The 19,349-nt window shown below is 41.7% G+C and overlaps 3 protein-coding genes across 4 annotated transcripts in view; 2 read left to right on the top strand and 1 right to left on the bottom strand.

The window, feature by feature from the left end:
- Positions 1 to 4,135, top strand: part of sh3d19 (SH3 domain containing 19) — a 30,202-nt gene extending 26,067 nt beyond the window's left edge. For both annotated transcript variants that reach the window (XM_087132571.1, XM_022228844.2), the window contains one exon: positions 110 to 4,135. In XM_087132571.1, the coding sequence (XP_086988697.1) occupies positions 110 to 217 (108 nt within the window). In that variant the 3' untranslated portion in view covers positions 218 to 4,135. The remainder of the gene's footprint in view (positions 1 to 109) is intronic.
- An 83-nt stretch (positions 4,136 to 4,218) lies between these two features.
- LOC110975920 (alpha-1D adrenergic receptor-like) lies at positions 4,219 to 9,018 on the bottom strand. The gene has a single exon (XM_087132572.1). The coding sequence runs from the start codon at positions 8,068 to 8,070 to the stop codon at positions 7,030 to 7,032; it is 1,041 nt and encodes a 346-aa protein (XP_086988698.1). The 5' UTR covers positions 8,071 to 9,018; the 3' UTR covers positions 4,219 to 7,029.
- Positions 9,019 to 11,235: 2,217 nt separating this feature from the next.
- On the top strand, positions 11,236 to 18,593 carry LOC110975850 (uncharacterized). Its single transcript, XM_022228686.2, has 2 exons — positions 11,236 to 11,397; positions 16,909 to 18,593. The coding sequence occupies exon 2, from the start codon at positions 16,909 to 16,911 to the stop codon at positions 17,809 to 17,811; it is 903 nt and encodes a 300-aa protein (XP_022084378.1). The 5' UTR covers positions 11,236 to 11,397; the 3' UTR covers positions 17,812 to 18,593.
- Positions 18,594 to 19,349: the final 756 nt, after the last annotated feature.

Here is a 19,349-nt window from a genome sequence, read left to right as displayed (position 1 = left end):
GTGATCAGATGGAAACTGTGAAACAAGTGAGGCCTTTTAAAGGAAATCAAAGGCATTCCTACATGCAGTTCTACATTTTAGAATCCATTTGGTCCCTTTTTTTTCTCAGAACGGTGATGTCATCGAAATCCTGGAACACATCAGTGCTGATTGGATTAAAGGTCGACTCAAAGGCAAGACGGGCAAGTTTCCCAAAGCCTTTGTGGATGTTAGGTGATGCGGCCTGCTGCACTTCTAGCCGGTGTACATGATGTACTCATATTACAAGCAAACAGTATTTTTTATTTATCCTATATTTTTATCCCATAGATGTGTATACATGTTTGATTTAGGTTATGAATCATATGTGGCATGGTTATTATTCATCCTTAATTTCAAGGATAGGAGTGCATTAAGTTCCCTTCCACAAGTTCTCATTTTAAATGAAATGAAGTTCTTAGACATAAAATAGGCGTGGTGACTCTGACACTTCTGAATCGTTTTGGATTTCAATGAAAAGTGGAGTCTCTGTGCAGTGTTACAACACCTAGTCTCTGATTATCTGAGGTAGTTCCTTCTCTTTTATCATTCTAATCTTCCTTTTGTTCTAATGTTTTGAGTGTTTGGTAATTCCAGTTTTTGTTACATCTCAGTCTGTTGGTTCATCTTGTTTTGTTTTTGTCCTTGTTTTGTTTTGACTGTATCGTACTGCAGTTGTCTTTCTTTCATGTACAATCTGTTGTCAGTCTTCCTTGTCTGGTTCTTTTTTCTTGTCTTAATAAGGCATTTCTGTATAAGACTTTGTCTTCTGAACGTGCTTCCGTATTTGTTCCTTTTTTCATTGCCTTATGGTCTTATTTAATTTTCACTCTTGTGGTCAAATTCTTTCCCTTATTGACCTCATGTCAATATGGAAATAAATGTTGAGGCAAAAAAATTTTCCCTGATGGAAAAATCTCAGTATGATATACCATTAAACTAACTGTAGTGATAAATTTCCTGCTTGCGCGAGTTCATAAATGCATGTAAAATATATGCAGTCATAATGTAGGATTTACTGCACGGAAGATCTAGACAATCAGTTTGAACTCATGTTGGAGGCAGTCTGACTTTCAAACTGCTGTGTACTACCTGGAATCGAATCCGTGACGTCAGTGAATCAGCTCATTAAAACAAGTCATGCTTTTGAGTTTGAATCTCCTGTATTGGATTCTGATTTGGGGTTACTCAATCTTAATCGACATATGTGACCCAACCTAATGAAGTCAGTCAGATGGCACCAGATCCATTTATAAGTTAAAAGGCTTTCAAAGGAATCTTTCACAATGTAAATCAATAGAAATAGGGTGTGGGAGGATAAGGATTTATTTTAAGGGCTAATTTTTTTTGGGGGGGGCATAGCATGTATTCTTGCTAATATTCATCTGCCCAATTTCATTTTCGAGGATCCGGTCACATTATCTTTCCACTTCTCATTGTCAGCCATGGGGGAAAGGAGTGTCAATTCATGTTGCACAGCTCTGGAGGTCAACAACCCATCAGCCCAATGTGACTCTCGCTGACTAAGAGCTGTTATCCTAGCACTCCTCATGCTTTATCGCGATTGTGAATCATTTGGTAGGGTGCAGGGGGGTGTAAACGTGTAATTGTTTAGACGGCTGTCTTGCCCAAGGCCTTGCATGCTGTAACTTGTATGCAGTCACACACATTTACATTAAATTCTGTTTCCTTTGCTGGAAACATAAACAAAACAAAACGCTGTTAAATATCAGCACCTTCATCTTGATTATAGGCACTGAGGCGAAATCACTCCCAAGCCAACTTGAACACAAAAAGCACGGCTACTATTGCACTGACATTTATGGCTGAAACAAGTGAGTTTATTAGCAAGAAACAAGTGCGATATCGCGGTGTAATTTTTCATTTTTTCTTTAATTTAACTTCATAGATAATAAGCAGTTCTTAATACAGGGTCATATTTATACAATGTTGTCAGATTTAAACCTACACTGCGAGTAACTATCTATTAAATACATTAAGAAATGGCTCACCAAGGAATTATAACCAATTATTTACACAAAGAAAAGATGTGCTTTACTATAATTGTTAACAGCTGTGCTCAATTTTTTTTTTCCAAAACACTGTTAGTGGAGGGAAGTAGAAGGAACCTTGTGAATCACAATGAATCATGCAGATGATATTGAAATTATAGGGTTACAAAATGATGAGACGATAGAGAACCTGACGGGGTGAAGGGGGCTGGCATTAGGATGTGCTGTATTAAAGAAACACAAAGCTCTCATACATGTTATTCAATCCTGAATCTTCACTTACAAGATCGGATACCATTGCTATTTGCTAATACATTTATTAAAATTGAACGATAAAGAAATTTATGCTGACGTATAGCTTTTTTCCAGTATATACGTGCCCCATCCTGTTTTGCCCAAATTGATTGGACTGCAAATTAACAAATAAATTGCCGAGTGTTCTGGCTAACAGATGAGATTGCTAAATTATACCCATAAAGTGATGGTTATTGATGAAAGTCACGACTCTCTTTCACTTTTGCCAACAGTGAATTACTTGTTCCAATTTTAACCATACTAGCCATTATGGATTCTTCCCGGTCGAGGCATTTGGCAAACTGCTGGCATTTTCAGATGCATTTAGTTTTCATTCTGAAGTGGCAGGTGCAGCGTGTCACATCACATACATGTATTAAGAGTGGCAGGAAAATTGAAAGTATACGAACGGTTCAAATCTCATTTTGCCAGGCTAAAGGTATATATTTTTTGCAGAATAATTCTGTCCTTTGATTTTAGGCCGTGATATTGTGCATGTGAGCAAATAATGTGCTACAGGGAATAATCTTTTGTAAATTTAGTTATTATCTTGTTATAAACAGAATAAAAAATACCAAACTGAAAATTTTTTGTAAAATGTAGATGCAGGATTAATGAAGGGTTATTTTTTATGCTTTATTAAAAGACACTGGTATTGGATCGAGGGGAATTGTTACTTTTTTTTTATTTGTACAATCTTGAATTAATGAATTAATTATTGTCTTGTAGAATGAAGTGAAGTTTGGTTGGTTTTTTTGTTGTTGTTGAGATCATATATTCAAATGTAAAAAAAGTATTTACTGGCCTGTAATTGATATTTCTCTGAGAGTGATCAGGTGAGTGAGTATATTCACATTTGAAGACTTGAAAACATCAGTGTCATCTCTAGAGCTCTGTGATCTTTGCATCCATGGCAATCTCAGTGACAACCTTTGAGCAACGTGTCAAGTCGTGTGATCATTTCTGAAAGTAGGATTCTGTACAGTAGGGACCTTTCACCATCTTGATGCCTGAAATGCCCGCACCACAGTGAAATGCGCTGGCAGCGACTGTACACGTCTGGATTCGATTGTTTTTCCGTGCAGCCGGCCCCCCTTATAATAAGCGTGAACTGCAGCGCGAAGAATGCGCGCCAATTTGTAAGGGCCTGGAAGGATATAGGACAGGTATCACCAGCTGAAGCCTTTTTTTTTAATGGCTCTTGCAGCAGACCAGAGGCTTTGTGTTTTCTTAGTTTTGTATCGAACCAGTTTTTAAGTTATAAATTTGCCACTGTTATTTTCGTAATTAGTTTGCTGCAATAAAGGATGATCATGCTTGAATAGCCTGTCGTTTGTGTATAACTCTAGAGAGAATACCAGAATGTTTGTTTTAATTGTACTGAGAATCAGATCCAATGCAGCGGCATTTGAAATGTCAAAGAAATTTAAGGCTTACACTTTTCTATAAAACCACGTGTACGCAGAGAGAAAGAGTTTTTCCAAACACGAAGGAAATGTTAACATGTTACATTATCCCAACCGCAAATTGCATTAGAAATTAACGCAAGTGTAATCAGGACTGTGAGGGGCACCGTGTAATTGATAGCAGGAATTCCTTCTAGGCTCAGAGCTTCAAAATCACACGTTTTTGTTTCTCCTTCCCTTGCTCTTAAGGCATATCTGTCGTACAAGTATTGATTAATCGATATTTACATTTGGTTATTGACCTGCACTACTGTGTCACATTTAGCTAAAATGTGTGCTTGTGTACTTTGGTTGGGTATTAACGTTGCAAACGTGTTATTCCAATAAACTCTAAAGGTACCAAAAGCCATGTCAATTTGTGGATTATTAATGATCGAGCAGTTACAGGAATTGTGCGCGAGTACCCGACTGCAGGTTTCTCAAAACACTGCGAATGCGCCGTAACTGCATTTAACCACCAAATTCCCCCCACGCACCCCCGCAATGAACTCGTGCATAACTATTACGGCAATCTGCTTTGGAACCATTTTACTTTTTATGCGAGGAATTTGTGGGAAACTGCAATGGTCAGGATACACTCCAAATGTAATCGCCGGGTGCGGAGCTCAACTGAAATGCACCTTGCATTAGTCGCGAACCTTCAGAGGCCGGGGCCAACAGGGAATCCAACAATTTGCTTCTGATATGACTCGTCCGGCGAAACGACACGCAGTTTCCTATCCCTCAAGCTTCTAATAAAAATGAGCCTGCCCACAGAGAATCTTCAAACAGAAAGCAAAAGATATTGAAGAAACGTAATTAGTTGGAGAGAAACGAAATGTTTGATTAAGACAGCGCGGTCTGGGGTGCTGTTTGCATTTCCTTTGCCAATCCGGGAAATTTACTTTCACAGATGTTTCATCAGTTTCAGTGGATGAATTATTGAAATGAATACTGAATGGTCCGGCTGTATGAGGGGGGGTATATCCTCGACTATTGCCCGTTCCTCCCGGTCGTCTCAACTGGTATTCAACTTTCATCAAATAAACACTCAATAATTCCTTACCATAACAGCCAGTGCTCTCTTTGCTTAAATTTTTATTTCACACCTGGATATTTTGTCCCTTTTTTAATTGTTCGAAGAAGAAAAAAGGGCTGCAATCAAATAGGAGATAACATTTGTATAAAAAGTGGCCTTTTGCTCCATAATTAACAAGGGAATTCGTCCCATTAGTATATTTAATCTTACCCAAGTGAACCAGCATAAGCGTAGTAATTTCATCCCATTGTATGACTGTCATAACATTACCCAACATTAATTTTAAAAAAAATGGTTATATTTCTTGTTCATCTTGCATTTTGTTTTATTAAGGGTTCTTGTAAACACTAAGTTGTTTCTGTTCTGTTCTTTTATCTTTTTATTTTTGACTTCCCTTCATCTATGCGCACAGTCTTGGCCAGTGTTTCGTGTGTTTGCCAGTTTAACACTGAATGCTGAATACTCCTTACACTGTACTACTCGCGCGACGGATCGGACCTACTGTCTAATTCGACTGTTGCATCAATACAAAACAAGAATGATAAAAATGAACGTTTCTTCACTTATCGAGTAATCATCGGGAAATAGATGGATTTAGGAACCTGTTTTTAAAGGGGTCCAGAGAATATGCATGATGCGTGATAGATTCAAGATTTGATTCGCAAATCGGTGTCAACTTTTGCTTCTTTTTTTGGGGGGGGAGTCTGAATTCCCAAGGAGAGAGCCAAGCTGAAGTGTTCAGCATCACTGATGAGCGATCCTGACTCCCGTCTCGGATCGACTGGAAGGCATGCAGGGACCAAGTGAAATTTGTTGAACAGCTCCAGCGCAGGACAAATTTGACCTAGACCGCGCGGGGGCAGCGGGCCGTCGGCTACCGTGGTTACTCATGTTTAACCATTTTAAATGATGTCATTTTTCTCCCTCCCCCCGCCGAGATGAGAGCGGATACTCTCGACTGACGGTTGTTCCTCAGAAAACGTTTCTTCATTTGATTAAAAAAGAAACTTTTTTTTCGTGCATAATGTTTCGATCGATTTGAATTGGGAATCTGTCATATTTTTCACAGTACATGTACACACTCGGCGACTGTCTTTGCATTCTGTGTGCAGTGGAGAAACTTGGCATTTCGCCATCCGGCGTTCCAAATTTGACATTTTGCGCGAACCGTACGTCCACTTTTTCGCTTGTCGCCCAGCGCCCGAACTAGGCGCTGAGAAGGATGGCCTTGCACGGATATACCATGGATATACGTCACGCGGGTCACAGCTAACGTTTCGTAGAGCACTGTGGATAATTTTTGCCAGGCGCTTGAGCACGCGCAATGTGGCTATTATCAATTCGATATTGTTTCTTTTTCTTCCTCATTGCTGAAAGTATTCTCACTACACTTTATTAGTTCTTCCAAAATTGATGAAGGTAACCTATGATTTGAAATATATCACCAAAAAGACACGTGATCAGTGGTACTTACATGTAGTAAGGAGATAAATTACCGTGATTGTGCCAATGCCATGTTTTTATGATATAAGCCGACATTTTGGCCTGTGGCACAGCATTGTTATTGGTTAACCAGAAACTTCAAATAACCTCGCGGTCGTAGGTCGTGCACATGGTAGCCAATCACAGTGCAAAGCCATCAGCCCTTCCCGGCCCAGCGCCCTGCTCGGGCGCTGGGTGACTAGCGAAGTCCGCTTTTAATCCAAGAATCGGTGTCAAAGCGCTTGCGGCATCACCAGAAGAGTCATACAGACTCAAAATGAAAAAAAAAAGCGAGGAAGGAAAAAAACGAAGGGAAATGAGTTGCTATGATGTAAGAGAGAAATACGGTATGTCGGGAGTCGGTTTCCACTTTGCCTCGCTCAGGGCTGAAATTGTGTTCCCAAAGCAATGATTGTGCGGTCACGTTTTGCTTCAGGAAATTCACTAATTTAATTTAGCTACACCAGGTGGAGTCACAATTCAACGCCTTTTCTATCCTATGCATCTTTTGTTTCCCTGTCCTTTTACAAGCCGGCCGAAAAGCCTCATGAACAGCGCGGTACACTACTTCACTTTGATTTATGAACGTATTTTTTTTGCCACAGATTAGAGCTTGAGGGGAAAAATGACAAGGTACGGATGTTGTCCACAAAGTGGGGCAGATAACATTCCCTCTTAAGCTTTGCAATATGAAACACTGTGGCCCAATAACAGATTTCATTTTTTTTTTCTTTTTTAATTATATTTTGGAGAATTTACAAGTTAGCATGAGTCGGATAACCTTCTTGAAATCAGGGTGCTTAGTGGCGTAGATAAAAGGGTTTATACAGCTATTACAAAGTAAAAACATGCCTGCATACGGTATAAAAGGGTCACTGTCAATGTACATAAGACTGAAACCGTATGGGGATATGCACAGAACAAATGCGCAGACGATGTAAAACATGTTCTTGGTCACATCCACTTGTCGTTTGTTCAGTTTCTCTCGAAAACTGTTGCCTTGACGTCCGTTGTTGTTTGGGATCACGGCGAGGTTTTCCCCGGTTGCGTTGTGCCCGTCCTGGGTCTGCTGGGTCGCCACAGATGAACTCACGGTTAAGATGGAGGCCACGGCCCGGGAGTGACGCCGAACGTGCCGGTAGATTTTGAAGTAGCTGTAGGTGATAATGACGAAGGGCAACGGGTAGAAAACACCGGAGATCAGTTTGCTGAAGTTTTCTGAGTTGGGGTTGCTGGTGTCCCAGGTGCATGAACTATACTTGACATCGTAGCCAAGTTTGCCGAAGTTGGACACGAGGGGCACGGTCGCCACGGCCAGAGGCACTGTCCAGATGAGCACGAGAATCGCGCAGATCTTGGGAGGAGTGTACAGGGTCTTGCAGCGGCCTGGCAGGCCCGTGATCACCACGCAGCGAATGGTTGCAACGCAGGCCAGGGTGTAGATGCTACTGCCGATGCAGACCATCAGCACAAACCCGCAGGTGGTGCAGATCCAATCGGGGAGTGTCCAGCCGCCTTCAGATAGGCTAGCGACGGCCATCCAGGGGATGTTCAGGCAAGTCATCAGGTCGGCCGTAGCGAGGTTCACCACGAAGACGTTGGTAACGCACCTGAGTTTCTTCGACAGGGCGACGGCTGAGATAACAATTGTGTTGCCCAGGAGCCCCACGATGCAGATGCAGATCATGATGCTGCTGAGGATGACTCGTTGCACTGGTGTGAGAATTGAGGCTACTCCCGGTGTGAACATCTCTGACGAGGTAGTTCCTGGAGACGCCATCTCATCACTGGAATTGAATTCTATCTTGTCAGAACAATTAAGAAATTCTCAAGCTCACGTTACTATCAATTCAAGTGTATTTCGACGTTACAATCACATATCTCAAGTGCAGCAGGTTGATTCTTGGGTGCACCTGGCAAACTGTCGGTATTTTATTCGCAAGGGTTCTGCAACAGCCGATTTTAATGTAAATAAATATTTGCAACAGCTTCGTACGATAATTAGGCCTAGTCTGCAAGAAAATCGCTGGAGCGAAACACAAAGGGGGATGATTGCAAGACAGTAATTACCGACACAGGAAATTTGACAGTTTGTGCTGTGACGAGGCCAGGGCTTACATTGCTCCAAGGTTATATCGTTATTAAAACGGCAAACCTCTTCCTCAACAAAGATACACGGAGAGAAATCAAGACTATTGTTACGGTGTGATTAGAACACAGTGTCTCCACAAGACCTTGTCCCGGACTTATATCATCGACCATCAGTTGTTTAGTCGGTGACGCGGCGTTTTGCGACGTGTACATCACATTCTCGTGCTCTGTGGCTTATCCCTGCCATCTGCCGGGCCGTTTTCGATATGCTACGTCTGACCATGGAGCTCTGACCATGTCTGTCATGATCGGTGACGTCGTAAGTAGAAGTGCGCGCGCAAATTACGGTTGAAGTATAGTCCTTTAGGCCTATTTCGCTCTTCTTTATTTGCGTCATGGGTCCATGCTCTACATCTTTGACGTTGAAGGATAGCCTACTAACTAGCAAACAGTGGTTTAAGGGGAAAACGCCGTTGGCAGCCGAGTGGCTCGGTCCATTATGCATCAATATAGTTCACATCATGAAATAATGCGATTTCAAATATGAATGAATACCTTCTTTCTGAGATATGTCCCGTGTCGCCAACTGTATTTTGAGATCTTTGCGACTTCAAAATGAAGAACTCAACATCAGGCTTCTTTTCAAGGTATGAATAGGAAACATAAATAAGTAGAAACTTGTAGTATTTGTATGCATCGCTCGCTGTAGGTTCCCATTACCGGTCATGTAGCACCTTCTCTTTTCTTTTCGTTTGTTGCCGTGACCTGGTGATAAAAGTCCACTTCCGGATTTTGTATTTAAGTATTGTTGTGATTTAAAGAAAACCCGCCAAAGAAACGAAGGATATTTTTGTTTTCAAAGATTAATGGAATTAAAAAAAACGGATCGCTAGCAATGGAATGTGCCACTTCCTTGTGATGTGGAGTACATTGTATTTAAGGTTTAAAATAAGTGCAGAGGTATACGCTGCAGAAAAACCCTCAACAACTTTCACATCCTCTGTCGAGTCTTCTTATTTCTAGATTTCACACTTGCGTAATTAATAGATTAAATTTAAAATGTACACGCCTGTGCACAGGAATGTCTAATCGGATGTATTCGATTAAAAGAACGTCAGTAGCCAAATGTAGCCACCAAGTGGTTGCTAAGACTGTAAGTAATAATTCTTTTTTTTCCATTTTGACTGATCCCTTGACGCTTTTCTACTCAGAATTTCTGAAATTTAGAAGCGTTTGCAGATTAACAAAATACTTAATAATTAAGAACCAATAACAGTACTATCATTTGGCTAGACTTTTTGCTCGAATTCAATATTTTTATTGGTTCTGCGTGCAATAAGACCTAGCACCTGTGATGCCGCGCCGAACGTAATTACAGTCAAACCTCGTAGCACTGTTAATGCAAAATTCTGCTTATAACAAGGAAATTTGTAGGTCCCTATCTTTTGATTTTCATCGTTTTCATTCCTGACAAATACAAGGTTGGATCCAGGCAAGCATAACTTGTTGATCAAGTATAGTTTGGGAAAACTATTTTTCGCTGTTTGTAAATCAAGATCAAACGGTAGGCCTCCGCCATTGTATTGGTGATCACCATGCATGTGTAGATGAAATATATATTCTCTTCTCATTTTAAAAGCATAATGTACAAGAAAAAAGTTGGCAGTAAAATATTTTTGCTTTGTTTATACATTTATTTATTAAGTTTCTCAAAGCGTGATCCAGAGGTCAATGTTCATGCCTGCCCCAAGAACAAGAGTCAGGGAAAGGCAGTTATGTTTTATTCCTCAACCCTGAAAATATTTGTAGAAAGCCCCCAAAGTAGTCTCATCCACCAGAAAAGAACTCCCCCCCCCCAAAAAAATCTGGATATCCTTGGATTTCATTTTGTAAACATGAACATGCAAAGCACAAAAAGATTGACACTGGATAAAATATGTATAAAAAGAAAGCTAATATATAAAACCGCCAGGGGCTAATTTCACGGCGCTGCTAAGCACGCGTTTTTTTGCTAAGCGACCGCCCCTCAGCAAAATTTTCATTTCACGGCGACCGTAGGCAGACGACCCTCAGAGTAGCAAACGATACGTGACAAAACGTCACACAAAACGCGTCTCAAGATGCGCGCATGAATTTTCTGTACTTAGCATAGCAGTCATGTAACGATCGCCTTGAAATACACTTGCCCGTTGGCAATTTCTTTTGCTATGTTAAGCACGAGAATTTGCTTAATGCTTAAGCAGCGCCGTGAGGTTTGCCCCACGACTTTGCCGAATTTTAGCGCATGCGCACAAACTAAGTCGAAGGGATAAACCAACATACGTGCACGTACGTGCGCAGCGAACCTGATGATTTTTTTACTCCCAAAATTGCGCCACCCAGAATTTTGGTCGAATTATGACGTTGTTAGGATTGAGCCTATAGGGGTGCACTGAACTAATTCAAGCTTCATTGAAAAAAGCGTAAACTCAACCAAGTTTGGAGCCCCATGGCAGGCAACTGAAGTCCCTGAGGCCTCTTAAACAAAAAACAATGTGTTGTTTGGTCCTTCAGATTTCATTTTTATTTTCAATTTTTAGTAGGTTAACCAATGAATTTTTTAATTATCCGCCAAAAACAAACTCTCCCCCGAAAAAGTGAATGTTCCCAAGTCTTCTCAGCGGCAATTTTTAAAATGACATCCCTCACCTTCCTGGGGCTCTTCTGACTAATTTTCAATGACATTTTTGTCTGCTTTCCCCCCGGACGGGTGCCCCTGAATCTACAGAGATTATCCCGGGCCATACTGACACAATCCCACCATTTCTTGGCCCAAACAGTCCCCTCTTTTCGAAAGAATCTGCAGGGGTACTTTTTGTGCGCCTCGGCCTGGTGGAGAATTTTCCTGGAATTGGGACACTGCACCCATAGGTTGATTTCACGTGATCATAAGGGTCAATTGCTCACTGACGAAGACCCTGAGTGGTGTTAAAAAGCCCAAACGCGACTTCCCCGAGAAAAACTCAAGTTGTTCAGCGTAAGTCATATTTGTGATTACGATAGGCCTGCCATTTTGTATCTGTAACTGTTTTTTAAATATAATATCTACCTTTTTAAAATTAGGCCTACGTGTATCTAGAATTATCTGCATAATACTGTTAATTTAGTTAACTGAATGTAATATTGCTCTGTTGAGAAAGCAGAGAAGGCATTCAATAAGCCATTACTGGCTGCCTCGCCGTTTTGTGCATTAATTCCGTGCAGCAATGAGGGTATTATTGCCAGTTGTAACATGAAAACTGTCGGCATTTCATGAACCCGGAAACTCAGACGGCAAACTGCAATTTTACGCAGCGATCAGTGAACATTGCAAACACATCCAAGGACCAAAGCTTAAACTTGCCCAAAATGCGAACCTTGAACTCCACTAAAAGATCTCCCCTTTGTTGCAGGATTTTTATCAGCAATTGTGACAAAAGTGCAACGTGTAAGCTAGTGCCACTGAAATTGTTTCGTGAGCTATTCAAAATATATAGGCCTAGAGCGAGCCAATACGGGATTTTAGGCAAGTCTTTTTTTAATAAAAAAAAGACTGATTGAAGACAGCTTGCATGCAGTCGCTGGATGAATTTATTCCCGTGGATGTCGACAGATGTGATAGGCTTAGGCGGTTGTGTTTCAACACAGCATGTTTCGACCTATCTATATGTAGTAGCAAATCGTTAAAGAGAGCAATTCAAAACGAGTGCAACAATGCAATACGGTCCAATCAAGTGTTGTTGAGGTCAGAATGGCTGTCATTGGTACAGAAACGTTTCTTGCATAAGAGGTCCTTTTTACACAAAAGTGATGGGCAACAGTTGAAAAAAGACCCCAAAATCAGACCAAAGGATGATCGCAATTTTTTTCGCTGACAATGGAGGAAGTTAAGTTGAGAACCGAAAAGCACCGACTGATTAAGCCTACCTGGGCAGATGGTGAAGTGAGAATTGATGTAGTCAGCGTTGGGTTTGGGTCTAAAGGTAAACATCTAATCGAGAAGAGAAAGCCTTTCTCCCCCAGCCTGCATTTGAAAACATTTAGAAAACGTTTACACCTTACAAATTACAGAAAAACAAATTAGATTCTCTCCGCGAAAAGAGCCTGGGACCGAAATAACTAGTTTTGCTTACACTGTGACTATCTCTCGATTTCTTTCACGAAACGTGAGAAATAAGCCTATAACCAGTCAAGTAAGTAATATTTGCAATTTACCGTGGTCACCTAAACGCGGAAAATGAAACTATACATCTAATTGGTTTGAAACAGCTGCTTCAGTCACCTACGTCCAGTTGGCTGCTTTGTATATTTTCTGTGATCTTTTTCCCACCTCACATCCCTTTGTTGCCCAACCATGCCTTTTATTCAGCCTCCTTTACCCCCTTGTCCCTCTATCTAGCCTCTAGCTTCTACACCTCCTACGCTTGGTTGATCCACAGTTTGCTCGTATGTCCCTGTCTACTTGTCATTTGGCCTTTGAAAAAGGTTCTACTGGGATCGAAACGTCTGGCCCTCCATACATGTATTTTGTAATTTGTATTTTAGGTCACTTTAGTCAGCAAGCAGTTTGCAGCAGTTTGTATTACATAATGTTCTGATATAGAAACCTATTATTGCTTTGGTCATTTATTTAAGAATTTGGAAGCGACATCCAAATAACTGTACTACAATAGATATACAATGATATACATGTACAACAGACAGGTCTGGTAGGCTTTAATAGGCGGTTGGGTTTCACCACGGCATTTTTCGACCTATACTTATTAGCAAATCGAGAATGCACGAGAGCAATTAGAAATGAGTGCAACATTATTATTGTCCAATCACGTGCTGCCATCCGACCGGAATGGCTGTCATTAACGCAATATGGTGGGGACTTATACTTCACAAACGAAAATTTATTGCATTATTATGCCCCATTACACAAAAGCTTCTGTGATGTGCAACAGATGAAAACAGACCCCCGGGATCAGACTAAGAGGTCAATTTTCAAAGTAGTACACAGAGTACTATTTTCCAAGCCCCCCCTCCCCCAAATTAGTACTTATCGACATTTTTTCTATCGGTATCATGAAATATCGACAAACTCCCGTCGGCACTACATTGTTGGAAGGTGCCCGTTATTAACCATACATATATATTTATGAAAACCTTCATGTTTCAAAAATAAAATGGTTCGACCACGGTTTCAAAATTTGAATTCTTTGTTACATGTCCATGCTATCGGTTTTTTGGGTGCGGATTTGAGTCGCCTGCCTGTCTATACTGTGTATTCCATCCACTTCCATTTCTGCGGACGTGAGGATCGGTCTTGCCAAAGTTTGAATCCAAGTTAGAGCTTCTTTGGACAATTCATACACTTGCTCAGCTACTATCCAACAATTGTTGGAATCTCCATGAAATCTCCTACCAAACGATGCTTGTAGAGCATGTAAAAACCGCTCGATAATCCACGACTGTACAGCTTTGCCCGCACTATTTATCACAAAGCCCTCTATTGGAGAAAGCAAAATTTTCTAACCTTGTTTCAAGCCGCAAAAGTACCGTGAAATGCATGCTACCACGCGTTATAGTGGAGAGTAGGCCCTCTGCAGGTACAGTACACGCACGATGCATTTGAACCTTGCGGATTTACTCTCCTTTGGAGCCATGCCGGCTCTCCGTGCGCGACTGGTGATTACAAGCCATGCCTGCATTTTCTTGATTTGTTTACGTTCTAAAAGCATATAAGTGAGAACACTACAGGACCCCAAAAGCCGTGCACTGCCTACGACCGATCGAGAAAATTCTGAAAACTTTGGAAGGGCCCAAACTTTGTGGGTAAATTTCTGCCAGGCGCGCGAGCTCGCTCAATGCGTTACACAAGCGACGGTTATCAACTCGATATGTTCTTTTTCTTCTTCATTGATGAAAAATTCTAACTGCACTTTATTTGTTCATCCAAAAATAATCAAGATAGCCAATGGTTTGAAATGTATCGCCAAAAGACACATGATCAATGATACTTGGTGAGAAGATAAATTACCACACTGTGATTGTACCAAGACCATGTTTTTGCAGCCTACACTTTGCCCGTGCCAAAACATTGCCTTTGGTAAACCAACAAATTTAAATAACGTTCGCTAACAGGAAGTGGTAACCTCCTGGTTACAGGTCTACCACAATGTAGCCGATCACAGTGCAAAGCCACCAGCCCTTCCCAGCGGCCCTGTAAATTTCGATTGTCAGTTATTTACCTTGACCCATACACCAAATATTTGGAAATAAATCCAAATTTAATACATGTAACATTGACAATTTTTAATGGCCCCTAACGCAATATCTTCGCGAAATAACACAACACTAGCACAGTCCTTTGCGAATCCGGAAGTTGCCATTGAAACATTGTGAACTTACCAGACACGGTGTTGAGGTGCACTCAAAAAACCTTAGCTGTACTGGGGAAATGAAGTCGTGCGTGTAATACGGAGGGTTGCATATCGCTCTCGCAAAAATTACAAGCTTAGAGCGACTTCGTGGCATTTATATGTCACAGGTTGGCTCTCGATTGTCATAGTCGAGACCTGTGCCGGTTCAATAAATTGTTTTACAAGGAAAATCTGCTCGAAAGAATCCAAACAGACAGCGTCTTATGTTGATCCTCAAACAATCTTATTGCAAGAATACATTCAAAATACAATCACTCAAAGTACAAGGCGATATACGAGAAATACCAACAATGGATGGACAGGCAATTTAAAACATACACTTAAATTGAAAACAGGATACAAAGCAATCCAATCAATAACTGGAAAGGAAACAAAATGACTTATACAGAAAAAATTCAATCCCTTATACAATCAAGAAATTAAAAAAAAAAGAACTTAATCAGGCTTAGTTGTGATCTTGGTCTTGCTTGATCCAACTTGACCAGTGGACATGGATGCAGCTCCAAGTCCTTGGTAGTCCTTCGCTAGGTCAATAGGCTCACAGATCCAGCATGATGATGGGGAAAAGGGTCAAAGTGAAAGACGGTAGAGAGACGAACCGGGTCGGCTCCCCAAAGCGACATGACCTATGGGCAAGTACCCTGCACCAACATAGCACACGGGTCAGTGATGAGAAGGAGGAGAGGAGAAAAGTTTTAACAACTTTTGTCCAAGAAGCAAAGTGCAGACAGCACCTGGAGACAGCCTTCTCAGCAGGTCTCAGATCGCTTCTGAGGAGGACAGGGCGACCTGGGCCTCTTATAACGGGTGGGCCATGTGCTCGGAACAATTGATGCAGTATTGTCTTTAGTCTTTAAGTTTTCTTGGATAAGGAATGATCTCATCTTTCGTAATTAAGACTTTCTCAAGATCACGTACCAGGATGTGGTCTCAATTTTTATAGTCAGTTTAAGGTTATTTGCCCACTTCTTAGATGGATTGGTCAAGAAAACATATGGTCAGTCGGAAAAGGAAAAACCAAGGGAAAAATGGAAACATATAGATGACTAATTAGGCAAATGGTTTCTCCCGTCCGGCCTTTTTGGAGAGGGGTATGCTGTGGTCAACACACTTCCGTGGGAATGACACTTAGTCGGACCCACCATCTTCAAGTGGCATTCTAACAGGATCCGACATATAAAGTTAATACGTTTCAGCAGGATCAGTCGTTGCGCTGCAAAGAAAAGAAGGGGCATATAAATGTATTTCCACCTCCTCTTTAACCCCGCATGGGGTAAAAGAGGGTACACGTAGGCTGGGACACAATGGATCGCAGATATAACTTGCTTAATGCTGGATCAAAAGGGGGATGCGAGACTCGATTCCGCAGGCACATCGCTATGAAGGGCCGGACCCCTTGGCGAGCGGCCGCCCCCCCCGGCAAAAATCATCAGTACCACATTTATCTGTTGTTCTGGTAACCCCCCCTCCAGCTGGTACTGTGGCACCCCTAGCGCCCGAGGCTAGCCACGGGGCTAATCGTCCCCCAACTTACTCCCTCCGTATCTGCGAAAAATTGTGATCATCCTTTTAATGGCTGGGACCCCGTGTGACGCATTTCCTTCACTAAAATCTGTGCAAGGCCATCAGCCTTCCTAGCGCTCTGTTTTATAAGGCGCTATGCAACGAGCGAATCCTTTGACTCGCGTGAACTACCAGCCGCCCCAAAGCAGTTTGGAGGACTCAGAAATCGAAATTTGAAACAATGTTGTGAATGGCCACTTAATTCGCAATAAAAATGTGCAACAAGTGCAATTAAAGTTCGATACTTTCGAGCTACATCAGTCCAATCTTTCTGAATCCTTCGTACAAATTCATACCGAACTCCAGCAGCAGAGTAGTGCCTTATTGTTCAGGAAGTACATGTGGAGAAGTATATAGGCCTATGCCTTTACTGTCTGCCATGCAACGTTAATTGTACACTGTACCTCGATATTGGGTACCAGCCTTATGTTAGAAGAGGTGAATAGATTAGGACAAAACAAAGAATTTGTCCAGTTAAACACTTGGTAAAGTATGATTTTATTATGATACTTTAATAGATGTCCGACAACATGAACCGTGTCTTTTTGTGGTGCGTGCCTCGCACGGTGTCTACTGCCTTTCTGAAGTGTATCAGCTTTGTCGAAGGCCTTCAGGTTGTAAACGAGCCTTACCAGTGCGCCTTCCATGCGGGCCCGGAGGGGAAACGTTCAAAGTTGAATTTGAGTGACCCGGTGGACAAACGCACAGCCGAAGTTCTCGACAACGTTTCTGTCGATGAAGAGGTCCGTGGTTTCGACGACAAAATTTGTACATACGGCTGGATACGAGACGAACTTCTTGAGGCATCTCACCCAGACAAGAAGATCCTCTTCTGTAAAGATATGGCTTTTTATATCGATGCTAAATACCACATGTTGCCCAAAGGTTTCCGGCACAGCTTTCTGATCCGACACCCGGCCAAGGTTTTCCCGTCTTGGAGAAAGATGCTTCTGAAAACGCTCGGTGAACCGTGCGCAAAATACATGGACAACTTGCAAGAGCTGCCGGAATACCTGTTTCCTCCAGGCTGCGGATTCAAGGAGCAATGTGACTTGTTGGAGTACGTAGAGAGGCACCTGGACAAGGAGCCGATTATTCTTGACGCAGATGACCTCCTTGCTGATCCACCCGGCATCTTGTCGGCCTACTGTCACAAGATGGGCATTCCATACAGTCCAGATCTGCTATCTTGGGAAGCTGGAGGAGCCATCGCGGACACATGGATTACATCGAAAGTCATAGCCTTTGCCAACAAACTTGGAGGCTTTTACGACGACGCTCTTCAAAGCGTGGGATTCTGGTCTCCGGAACCCCCTCCAGTAATCCAGAGTCTTCCCGTTGATGTTCAGGCTTGCGTGGAAGCGTCCATGGAGTACTACGAAAAGCTCCACTCAAGGCGCATCAAGCCTTTGTCACAATGAAACACTGGATTGGTATAAATCGAAATGATAAATTCCGGAAATTTCAGTCATCATTATAACCAAAAATGTGCCAGACAAAATTAATCTGTTGGTACGCCAGCAGAAAGAGCCTTTGTCAGGTCAGGGGCGAGATTGGTCGAGATTTCTCCTGATTTTGGGAGTTTTCCATGAGAATTTTAAAGTCTTTCTTTTAAAATCTGGAAAATCCTACGTTGACAATTAAGGTGTTTTTATGTATTAAAAGACTAATGAAGAGGGCAATAAATGGGTAATATAAGGGATGGCTGTAGGCAAACACAAATGTAAAATTATGGTTCTCCGATCTTAACTCTTGTAATTAATTTCGTGGATATTTCATTTTTCCCCAAACTCAAACCTCCAAGTTAGATATGTTTGTCTTTGGGCATTTACACACATTACCGAAGGTAGTATTTTTCTTTTTGTATAATTTATAATTTTGTGTAAGTCAGTTTTAATTACTGTGTTATGTCTAAGGTGTTTTACCATAAGTAATTGTTATGTAAAATTACTTTTCCGTCATCACAGGTTCAACAAATTCAATCTCGATTTTAATGCGTTTGTATCCTCCTGCGAACTGCTAAGTTTTTTTAATTCAAGGTATTTTGTCTTCCTAATTTTCAAAATTCCGTGAACTTACATTTCCTTCGACTTTTTCAAATGTAATCATAAAACCATCCGACTATACTTGTAAACGACAAGCACATCGAAATTTATCGCACTGTTAGCTGCAATAAATGGAGACAATGCGGGCGATGCATCTACGTGTACGTCTGCGAGACTTTTTATCCCGAGTACCTGTACATACTGAGTGCGAGTCCCTCGAGCCTGTCACTTGTACCGGTACATCATGACAAAGATATGTTCTTACAGTGCAGCTTTAATCCTATCTAGCCACTATGGAGATCTGACAAAGTCCTTGCAATAAGGTCTTCTGAAACTGTGAAAACTGCGGGTATGATCGTTTTGGGTCTCGCGGGTGTGCAGCGCAATGTTGGGGGAGGGATGGGTTAAAAAGACCCACTGCCAATATAAAAAACGAAACGCAGAGTACAGTTTGAAATTTGTTAATATCTCACTGCAAAAATATGGATGTGGAAGTATTGCAACTGATGCAGAAGGGGCGTGGCTACAAGGCAAGGGACGGGAGTTTGCTTTTTTAAATACATGATATTGAACCACAGGTATTACCCCAGCAGAACTGGTATCTTCCTCAGTAATCGTTATTTTGCCGATGTTGATGATATCTCTAGGTCACAACGGTTACTCCCTGAAGCAGTACCGGTAGGTCTACATGGGAGGCCACTGAATGCTCTTAGTAAATCCAAAACTGATCTCCGAAAACTGCCAAACTATTTTTCTCCGATAAAGGCGGATTCGAGGAGTTATGCGACTTGGAAGTCGAATCCAGAACAGGAGCTTGTCACCCTGAAGATGATCTTGCTGATCTGCCCAGTATCTTGTCGGCCCACACTGTCACGAGATGTGCATCTCCCATAGCCTTAACTGGAGAGGCAGGG

Source organism: Acanthaster planci, linkage group LG02, assembly GCF_054643075.1.
Source record: "Acanthaster planci isolate LZ-2023a linkage group LG02, COTS_SCS, whole genome shotgun sequence".
Lineage (NCBI taxonomy): Eukaryota > Metazoa > Echinodermata > Asteroidea > Valvatida > Acanthasteridae > Acanthaster > Acanthaster planci.
This window is presented reverse-complemented; position numbering and strand designations above follow the sequence as displayed.

Excerpts from the sequence above, each read along its gene's own strand:
- LOC110975920 (XM_087132572.1), bottom strand. The coding sequence starts at position 8,070 with ATGGCGTCTCCAGGAACTACCTCGTCAGAGATGTTCACACCGGGAGTA.
- LOC110975850 (XM_022228686.2), top strand. The coding sequence starts at position 16,909 with ATGTCCGACAACATGAACCGTGTCTTTTTGTGGTGCGTGCCTCGCACG.